We start from the raw sequence: 10,124 nt of genomic DNA, 5'->3' as shown, positions 1-10,124 counted from the left end.
CGAGTGATGGTAGCATCATGTAACTACACAGACTTTGCAAATGAAGCTACCTTCGAAATTAAGGTAAAGAAGCTGAGCACTTAATACTGGCATTGTGACTGTGTGTGTTGTAGATCCTAACATGATGGACTTGGCCCCTTTTTCAATTAGGAAACTCTGGTTTGAATTTCCAGACCAAACCCTTTGCTGTCTGACTTGATTTCTAAATGCGGCTGGAGGTGCCTTGCTTTGCTGTGTGTAGTAATATTACTTGTTTCTTAAGAATGTGGTACTTTGCAGCTCTGGTAGCTCAATGCAGCTGTGAGCATGGAGTGTCAAAGGTGCCTAAGAACCTTTTGTCTTCTCAGGGAAGAGTATTGTTTCTCTACTTGTTTGAAAACAAATAGCTGGTGTTTGCTGCCTACCCTTCTTTCCATCTCCCTTTTATTTATGGAATCATGGGTGTTGCATTACAGATGTGCAGCTGATTGAGGCCTGTATGGATATTTGAGGAAATACTATGGCACCCTTTTAATGATTAACTTGGTGCTGTTCACAGTTTCTGCTGTGGGTAGTTTGTAGAAAAGAAAGTGATGCTTCTATTGGCAGTAGTGCTGGCTTGTCATTCAGGTATTAAAAGAAAATCACAGAATCACAGAATCCCAAGGGTTGGAAGGGACCTCAAAAGATCATCTAGTCCAACCCCCCTGCAAGAGCAGGGTAACCTACAGTACATCACACAGGAACTTGTCCAGGCGGGCCTTGAATATCTCCAGTGTAGGAGACTCCACAACCCCCCTGGGCAACCTGTTCCAGTGCTCTGTCACTCTTACAGTAAAGAAGTTCTTCCTGATGTTAATGTGGAACTTCCTATGCTCCAGTTTACACCCATTGCCCCTTGTCCTATCACTGGATATCACTGAAAAAAGCCTAGCTCCATCATCCTGACACCCACCCTTTACATATTTGTAAACATTGATGAGGTCACCCCTCAGTCTCCTCTTCTCCAAGCTAAAGAGACCCAGCTCCTTCAGCCTCTCCACATAAGGGAGATGTTCCACTCCCTTAATCATCTTTGTGGCTCTGTGCTGGACTCCTTCAAGCAATTCCCTGTCCTTCTTGAACAGAGGGGCCCAGAACTGGACGCAATATTCCAGATGCGGCCTCACCAAGGCTGAGTAGAGGGGGAGGAGAACCTCTCTTGACCTACTAACCACTCCCTAATCTGAAAGAAATTATTTTATTTTCCTTCGATCTGCTCCGTTTCTGTGCCTGTAAAGTACTGAAATTGTTGCACAGGTGGAAGGGAGGGAAAATAAGTTGGTAAGAAAATTATTTTCTGAGTAGATACAAGGTTTAATGTTTGAACCTGTAAAGACTCCTAAATTTCTTGAGTAGCATTCTTGAGTGGTGTGCCCGTGTGTTATATCCAGTTCACCTAGGTGCCAGCTGATTTGCTCTTGTGAGACTTTGCTTTAATGTAAGCTTTCCTTATCCAATATAGCAGTGTTTTGTCCCTTTAATCGCACAGATGAAGTAATTTGTTTGAATTGTTCCACTAAGCTTCACTGCATTTTAATTCTTTTTAATTTCATTTATTCTGTATGGGTGCCTAAGGTAAGCTCTCTCTCAGTGCAGTCCATCATTTGGGAGTGAAGTTGTGCTGTACACGTGGTGGTTTGACTGGCAGGGTGGCTGGTGCAGCAGTGGTTTATTACTGCTTGGTACAGGTGGTGGTAGAAAAGATGAAGTCCAGTCTTACAGCCAGATCTTACAAATTGATTCACAAAGGAAACTATATCATGTCTTCATTAGGCCTCTGTAGCTCTTAACCAAATATTTAGCCTGCAACAGCCATGGAAACGTGCCTTTCAAAAGTTTTGTGAGGGCTGTATTTCATTTCCTGATAGTAGGAACTACGAGACTTAATGTTGTGAGTGGTAACTTTAGTAGAAGTTTTTATTTTCCTAAATGTGGAAATAGCACACAAACCCTGATGCTTATTTTGACCTATGAATTTAGGTTTCGCTGGCTTTCTTTTTTTAAAGCATATTACACTGAATTTGGAAACAGGCCGTCATAAAAACTATGTGATACTCGTAAATAGGACGAATTACTTTCAAGAAATAACTGTGTTCAACTTTGCAGAAATGTGACCTTCATCGCCTAGAAGAAGGCCCCAGTACCACCACAGTGATGACTCGAGAGGAGGGCCTCCAGTACTACAAGACAATGCAGTCCATCTGACGCATGGAGCTGAAGGCTGACCAGCTGTACAAGCAGAAGATTATTCGTGGCTTCTGCCACTTATATGATGGCCAGGTAAGATTTTTTTTTGTTCTTTCCCCCAGGGATTTTTTATTGTCTCACCTTATTTAATGTAGGGATTTGACTGGAGTAGAGAGTAAATCTAGATGTGCAGTGTCTGAAGTGGTATTTGGAGCCTTGAGGTAGTTCATTTTTTCTTTAAAAACAATGTCTTGGCACACAAGGGAATGCCTGAAATCTTGTCATAGCAATAGGGAGAGAGAGAAGGCAAGGTGCATCTGAAGATCAGCTGAATGAGAGGAATGAGCAACTGCAGCATAGTAAATGCGGTGCATTTGGAGGCTCACATCCTTGTCCTCAGGCAGTGTCTCGTAGATCATGTGGCCACTGTAAAACAGCAGCCAGGAGCAGGAATATCATGAATAAAGTGAAACTTTGCTGTCTGCCCATTCCCAGCTGACATTTTTGAATTGCAGCTGTTTAGATGCTTCATTTAGGAGGTGGGTGTAGAAAAAGTCTGCAGATTTGTACAGGCCTCGTTCCCCTCCTGTCTGCTTTTGTGAGTCACCATGAGGTTGGGATTCAGAGCTCAAAGCTGTTACAGCTCGAGGCCTGCCACCCCTTGGCATTTAAGGAGGTCTCCTGTGTTAATACTCTTCCTGGTTTGATGTATAGGGGTGTCATGGCTGGCCCTTGCCACACTGCTGGCTGTGGATGTTTGCTTCTCTTCATTGCTAAATTGACTTTTTCTTTGTAACAGGAGGCTTGCTGCGTAGGGATTGAAGCTGCCATAAAGCCTACAGACCATGTGATAACAGCTTACAGGGTTCATGGCTTTACCTATACACGAGGAGTGCCTATTCGAGAAATTCTCACTGAGCTTACAGGTTTGTGCTGAGTAAAATGAGGAGGATTTGTGTGCTGATGTACTTGTGGCAGAATTTTTTAAGTACAGTCGAAAATTATGTCAATGCACAATGTCTACTGAGGCATCAGAAGTGGTTTAGATTTACAATGTTATGATGCAACCATGCCACCACGTTTTACTATAAGACTTAAGTCATAAGGAATATTTAAGTGCTTGCACTTTGAAAGCACAAACTCAGAGAATTTCTCATGATAGCGTATGCTGTACTTACTGTGTTGCAGCAGCTTGTTTAAATGGAACTTGCTTGTGGCAGTTCTGAACAGGACAGGGCATTACCCTCCCTAGGAGAGAGACTAGGATTTTCAGAATTATGCTTCTGAAGGTTTAGAAAGACTGGTGAACACTGCCTGTAATGATGAACTGAATGGGTTGGGAAAACTTGACTGTAACAAGAATATTAAATGGTAATCTGCACAGATGTCAGCTTTTGCAGAAAGGATAGATGGTCTGTTCACAGCAGAGTTGCAGGTGGAGCAGGGAAGAGAGGATCAGCCTGCTGAACTCTTAAGAGATCTGTGAACGAATGCCAGAGGTGGAGAAGAAACAAGGAGTTTGAGGGCCTCAATGAGTCGTTGGTATAATAAAGACTTGATCTGAGAATTTACACGCTTGAAACGTTAAAATAGGAAAGCATGTTTTGGAGGTAGACAAGAAGTGTGTATACTAAGAATGGATGTGTTAGGAATGTATGTTAGTAACAGATTAAAATTAGACTTTTTTTTCCTTTGGCCCTATCTGGCAGGTTCCGTAAAAGCTCACATTAAACCAGTTCATAAAGGTATGAGAAAGATATGAGAAAGACAGACAATAAAAGCGATCTGCTATTAAGTAAGAAAGAGAAGAACAAATTCCAGAGAGAGATCATGGAGTCAACTTCTAAAATGAACACCAAGGCTAAGGCAAAAACCCCAGCCAACCAATCTGTGCTTATTAGGAATAACATAGAAGCCTCTGCAGCTTGTAGCAAAGCAGATTAGAATAAGTGATGGGGTGGGCTGAAGAGAAGTTTCATGTTCTTAGATCAGCTCATATAGTTTGCTGTAATGCTTCATGGAGCACTACTTCTTTTCAAACTGTAGCTTGAATAATGCTGGCCTGGTAACTTTTTGATGTTTATCCTGGGGTGGTAAGAGGAGCTGTTAGCTGTGTAGATTTTGTGGTGGTGTTAATTTGTTTTTTTTTTTCTTTTTTTGAATGTCCTATCTGTAACTCTTTGCTTTTGGTTCTGTCACAGGGAAGACGTGTAGATTATTGCAACTAATTTGGAATAGTGTTCACACCTTTGTTGCACAAGTGAAAAGCAGGAAGGACTGGATATACTTCTTTTTACAGATTATATTTATGAGATGCAGGCAGGGACCATGTTGGCTATTAAACACCACCCCTCCACCACCACTCCCCCCCATTTTTCAGAAAGTTCTTGTACATAGGCAGAGCACTGAAACTTCTTGGTTGCTTGTACAATTTCTTCTTAATCTCATTCTGTATTTCCTGAATTAGGTTTCCTTTATCGTTCTCTTCAAACTCTTCTCTTATTTGTTTTGTGATGTATTTAAGTGTAAACACTTCAGGGAATGGCTGTTGTTCCTTAACTCCACATAGACATAATGACAACATGGTCTTACTGTTAGTACCTTTAGGAATTGAATTAGATGTTCGCATTTGCATAGGATTATTCCTATGGAAAAGTACATTGCTTATTATTCATGTTACAGGGCGAAAAGGAGGATGTGCAAAGGGAAAAGGAGGATCAATGCACATGTATGCCAAAAACGTCTATGGTGGAAATGGAATTGTTGGTGCTCAGGTATAAACGTAACTTCTGCTTCAAAGCACAAGTTGAATGTGGCTCCTGTCCTCTGCTAGTGTTTCAGTATTTGTGGTGTGAGCTTGTATGCAGCCACCATTGCTCTGAGGCTGCTAAATTTGTGATGTCTTTATTCTGTTTTGCTCACTGTTTAGTAATCTGGAGCAAAGATGTATCACATCGAGATATAAGTAAGCGATGTGTGAATTTTAGCTGTAATAGAGATTGGCAGAAATGGAAGTGGTTTGGTAGTTACCTGTTGACTACATGTATGTTGAGCGGGTCTCTGACATTGTAAAAGTCTCTTCACAATTCACAAGCTGCCTATCTCCAACTCCTTTATGCATTGCTGTAAAATGGTGTTTTTTTCTTGTACTCTGTGATAGGTTCCTCTTGGAGCTGGGATTGCGCTGGCCTGTAAATACTTTGGTAAAAATGAAGTCTGCACGACCTTACATGGGGATGGTGCAGCCAGTCAGGTAAATCAGCTTTGTCTGGTGTGGTGTGGTGAGGAGGAGAGTGGCTGTTGGTGGTTTGTTTTCGTTCTGTGAGCTGTGAGCTGTGAGCTCTGCCTTTCCATCAAGTAGTGGGGAGCACCTCTCGCCCTACCTTGGTAGTGCTGCTGCCCAGGCAGTATCTGACTTGGAGCTTCTGCTCTGATTGTTTGTCGGGCTTTCTGCTGAGAGGATACTTCACTAAAAAGAGACAACTAATACAGAAAAAATAGTCCTAGAGAGAGAAGGGTATGCACACCCTTGGTTCTACAGCTCACTGCAGTTTTTGTTAGGGCTTTTGTTGCGAAGTGTTGTGCACTGAGACAAACTTCATGTAGGTTTCATGCACCTTGCAAATTAGCGTACTAGAACGTGTTATATGTGTTAGTCCTTCAAGAATTATATGAAGAGTATGCTCTTTGTATATCAGGAATGTAGCTTGTGTCTGGATTTTTTTATCATGTTTTTGACCTGTGTAAACATCTGTCCTTCCCCACGCCCGTTTTGAGCTCTACACTTGTTGCTGTCGTGGAAAGACAGCTGCTCAGCTCCTTCACTTCCGTAGCTATTCAAGGAGTGTGTGGAGCAAACAGTTAATTATGTGAATGCTATGTGAGTCATGGGGGGAGGGTTTTCCAGTCACTCTTGCTCTCCTCTTTCCGGTTGCACATGGCTCACTTGTGTCACCCTTAAGTGTTTGTGTTGTAAGGAGATCTCTGAACAACAGTAGTGAAGGTGACAGCTGCTGAATATGGAGAAACACATAACCTAGCTTTTTGAAGACAGAGAACAGAGCAGCTCACAGAGCTGCTTACTATTGACATTCTGGCCAGTCTTGTCATGTTATCAGCAGAAACACTCAGCCAGATAAGAAACTAGTTGTTTAGAGTGTATTGTTGATAAAATTTCCCACTTTCAAAGCAGATGCAAGATCCCAGTTCTTAGTTTTCTCTGTGTCTGTCTTAGAGTAGCAAGGCTGATACAGCCACTGTGGTTAAACTTTTCTTTGCTATAGCAGCATCCTGCCAGATTAATTAATTATGACAGATTTTTGACTGCTGCAAAAATATTCCAGTTAAAGTTGAAGGTTTTGTGCTACCCTAACACAGATACTGACATGGGTTTCAAAATTAAGTTCTGTGATATAATAGTTGAAATGAAGGTCACACTACTTAGTGTACCTTCTCTTTAATTCCTGCTGAAATGCAGCAAGTGGCTGTTTTCAGATCACTTTTAGGATTGAAATTTCTCCTAGCTAGACCTCTACAGACAAATGATTTTCAGTAGAGCCTAATGCCTGAAGGCCAATGTCCCTGTCTAGATGCAACTTTTTCTTTCAGGGCCAGGTATTTGAAGCATACAACATGGCTGCCTTGTGGAAGTTGCCTTGTATTTTTGTCTGTGAGAATAACCGGTATGGAATGGGAACTTCAAATGAAAGAGCTGCAGCCAGTACTGAATACTACAGAAGAGGAAACTTCATTCCAGGTCTCAGGGTGAGTACAGACACTGTTGTTTTTTTGAGGGAGAGAACGGGCATGCACACATGTATGTATTTATTTATACATAAATTTATAAATACTTCTTAAATATAGGAAAATTTGCAACTGAATTCATGTTGTGCTTGTTGAAGTGCTGAAATTGGAAGTTTGGGTTTTGGCATTTTTTTGCCTCAGCGTGTAGTTTCTGTTTTCAGGTGGATGGCATGGATGTTCTCTGTGTTCGAGAAGCAACGAAGTTTGCAGCTGAGCACTGCAGATCTGGCAAAGTAAGTCTGTAGTCGTCATTCCTTTTACATAGGTGAAATACTTAGCCATATTACTGCTGCATTAAAAAGTAAATCTAGCCCATTGTCTCCAGTCACTGTTCAAACATTTTGACATTTATTTCCCTTTTTTCTTAATAGTATTGTACATGTAGCAATTGTGTAGGATTTTAATATTGTTAGAATTCATTAGCATGCAAGTGATCTCAAACATTTAAAATAGATGTATCTGTGCCAACGCTCTGGCACATTTTCCCCCCATTTCTACTTCAGTTAAATTTTGTTGTGAAAGGTGTCCTGGCTGTCAGGCAGTTGTTGTCTTTGAAGAGATGAATTAGGGGAAGCATGAAGGAACATACTAATCATTGCATATTTACACAGATGTAGATCAGCATTAGCATGTGAATCAGCATTAGTGTCTGTCATCCAAGTACCATACACTGGGTTTGCATTTTTTTTAATGTTTGGTGAAATGAGGTTTGCCCTGGGAATGTACAACAGAAAAAGAGAAGGGTTTGTGCAGAAGAATAAGGTTCTGTGAGTTCAGACTTTGCAGTGAAACAGTTGGCATTTGGAAATAGTCTGACTAATGGTGGAAGGACCCTGGGAGGGAAGAAGTTATTTAATGCCACTCAGTAAGAATGTGAGAATAAAAGTTCACAGTATCAATCTATGCTTTCATTTGAAAAGAGTGAAGCTGCATTTTACTAGTTGTGGTAGTATTGTGAAAATTAAATGGAGAAAAACACTGAGTTACAATCATTCATCACTGGTGCATTTCACCTATAGCAAATACTTGCTGCTATAGCCACATATTGGTCCCTTAAGGTGGTAACATGCCCTGTGCTGATTTGTTGGTTTTTTTCTCTTTAAGGGTCCTATTGTGATGGAGTTACAGACCTACCGTTACCATGGCCATAGTATGAGTGACCCTGGAATAAGGTACTGGGATGTTTTTCCTTGGCATTCACTGAAACAACCAAGTAGTGATGGTCAAATTCCTGAAACTCTTAGATTGCATCTTTAAATGTGTTACGAAGCTCATATAAAGGTTATGATGAAACTGCTATAGATGACTGTGAGCACAAAGTCAAACTTTTGTGCTTTCTATTAATGAATTCTGCTTTCAGTATAAAGTCATAGCGTGTTCTAATTGACCTTTGACTGAAAAGCATCATGCTTTTCTGAGGTTTTTGGAGTATGTATAGGCCAATATGCTAAAATTGCAGGAACAATTTGGTTTGTCCAGTCAAGTAAAGTAGAACACTTCTTAAAAATACAAAGAGGCAGGTGTCAAGAAGACGCAGGCATTGTACCAACTGATATATCTGAATGAAGCAGAGGTGTAGCCTGGTGTTTTGGAAACTTGTAGTGAATTGGAAGCATGCAGCAAGTCATCTAGCTTCATCATCTAGCATCATCACCTGAGGGGTGATGGGAAGGAGGAAATGCAGCCCCTCATGGGAACTGCCTCAGGCTGGGATTGCTCCCTTTCCCCTGCCTACGTTACATTATTTCTGGAGCTGTGTTAGCTCGGTTGCCACTTAGAGATCTAAGGAGTGTTCCAGATGTAGCTGTGCCACCCTCTGAGTGATGAACTTCACTGTATTTTCGTTGCATTCCTGACAGTTCTTTGTTCACTCCTTTCTAAGAGTGAGCTGCATCCTGAACCTTGCCTCTGGTCAAGGACACTTCTGAAGCAGTTCATGTCCCTGTTTCTGTTGCTCCTAGCTATCGCACTAGGGAAGAAATTCAGGAAGTGAGAAGCAAAAGTGACCCCATTACTTTGCTGAAGGACAGAATGGTCAACAATAACCTGGCTAGCATTGAAGAATTAAAGGTATGGCTTTTAGTTGCCATATAAGCAAGCTCTGGGGGATTTGCATGCTAATGAGCTGTGAAAAGCACATGTGGGTGCTGAGGAAGGCTGTGTGCATGGGAGATCATCTTTCAATTACAGCTCTTGTCATATGTAAGATGAAGTCAAAATTACCGAGGCCTTCTCAACTACCTAGGAAGGGGCTAAAAGTCTGAAAGATAAATTGTCAACAGTGAAAAATCCTCATGAAGGAGCCAGGGGTCCTCTAAGTAAATGTTATAAATACCTTCATTAGCTGTGTTTAATAAAGCCCCCATATTGACACTGACCCTCTCAGTGGTTGGGAGAATCAGAACAGAAACTGTAGATCAGTGGGGTCATGTTCTTCTGGCAGCAAGGTATAGGTACTGTCCAAAAGGCACAAAAAGCTGCAGTTTAGCAGGGAGGGGTTTCTCACAGGTTTTTCATCTATGTCTGTAAACAGCATTAACACTAGTTCTGACCGACACTTCATCATTGTGTTTAAATTCAGAATTAGGATGCTTTTCTCAACTGCCTTCTAATCAGCATCCATTCTTGGTTTAGGATATTGATGTGGCAGTAAGGAAGGAGATTGAGGAAGCGGCTCAGTTTGCTACCACTGACCCGGAGCCACCACTGGAAGATCTCTGTCAACACATCTACTTCAATGAGCCACCCTTTGAAGTGCGGGGCCCAAACCAGTGGATAAGCTACAAGTCTACCAGCTAAAGGCTTGTCTACTGTCATAATTTATTCATAACTGAATGTATTTACAGGAACCTAAATGACTCAGAAATAACCCTTAAGCTTATTTAAAAGCTCTTTCAAATGGGGAAGTTTGTGGGAAATCCATCTCAGTTTGGATTTTGTTAAACATGCTGAATGTTGTTTCGGAAGGAGTTAAAGCAGCAGCTTACTGAAATTGCTTTGTATCTGCTTTATTGACTTGTCTTTGGATTGCTCTGTTATGTACAGTTAAAAAAAAGTTAAACTTCAACACCACTTACCTAGTAGTTTGTTTGCTTTGTTTCTTGATGAACCAT

The 10,124-nt window shown here is 41.3% G+C and overlaps 1 protein-coding gene across 1 annotated transcript; it reads left to right on the top strand.

Annotated features, from left to right (window-relative positions):
• LOC136013472 (pyruvate dehydrogenase E1 component subunit alpha, mitochondrial-like) lies at positions 1–10,078 on the top strand. Its single transcript, XM_065677345.1, has 10 exons — positions 1–63; positions 2,128–2,301; positions 3,008–3,134; positions 4,891–4,982; positions 5,369–5,461; positions 6,817–6,972; positions 7,173–7,244; positions 8,116–8,183; positions 8,973–9,081; positions 9,646–10,078. Exons 2-10 carry the CDS (start codon positions 2,230–2,232, stop codon positions 9,808–9,810), a joined length of 954 nt encoding a protein of 317 aa, XP_065533417.1. The 5' UTR covers positions 1–63; positions 2,128–2,229; the 3' UTR covers positions 9,811–10,078.
• The last annotated feature ends 46 nt before the right edge of the window (positions 10,079–10,124 follow it).

The sequence above is a fragment of the Lathamus discolor genome, chromosome 4 (assembly GCF_037157495.1).
Source record: "Lathamus discolor isolate bLatDis1 chromosome 4, bLatDis1.hap1, whole genome shotgun sequence".
Taxonomy (NCBI): Eukaryota; Metazoa; Chordata; class Aves; order Psittaciformes; family Psittacidae; genus Lathamus; species Lathamus discolor.
Note: the sequence above shows the minus strand (reverse complement) of the source record. Positions and strands in the feature narration are given on the sequence as shown.

Coding starts and splice junctions, on each gene's coding strand:
- LOC136013472 (XM_065677345.1), top strand. CDS start 2,230: ATGGAGCTGAAGGCTGACCAGCTGTACAAGCAGAAGATTATTCGTGGC. Junction 2,302..3,007: donor GCCACTTATATGATGGCCAG/GTAAGATTTTTT, acceptor TCTTTGTAACAG/GAGGCTTGCTGCGTAGGGAT. Junction 9,082..9,645: donor CTAGCATTGAAGAATTAAAG/GTATGGCTTTTA, acceptor TTCTTGGTTTAG/GATATTGATGTGGCAGTAAG.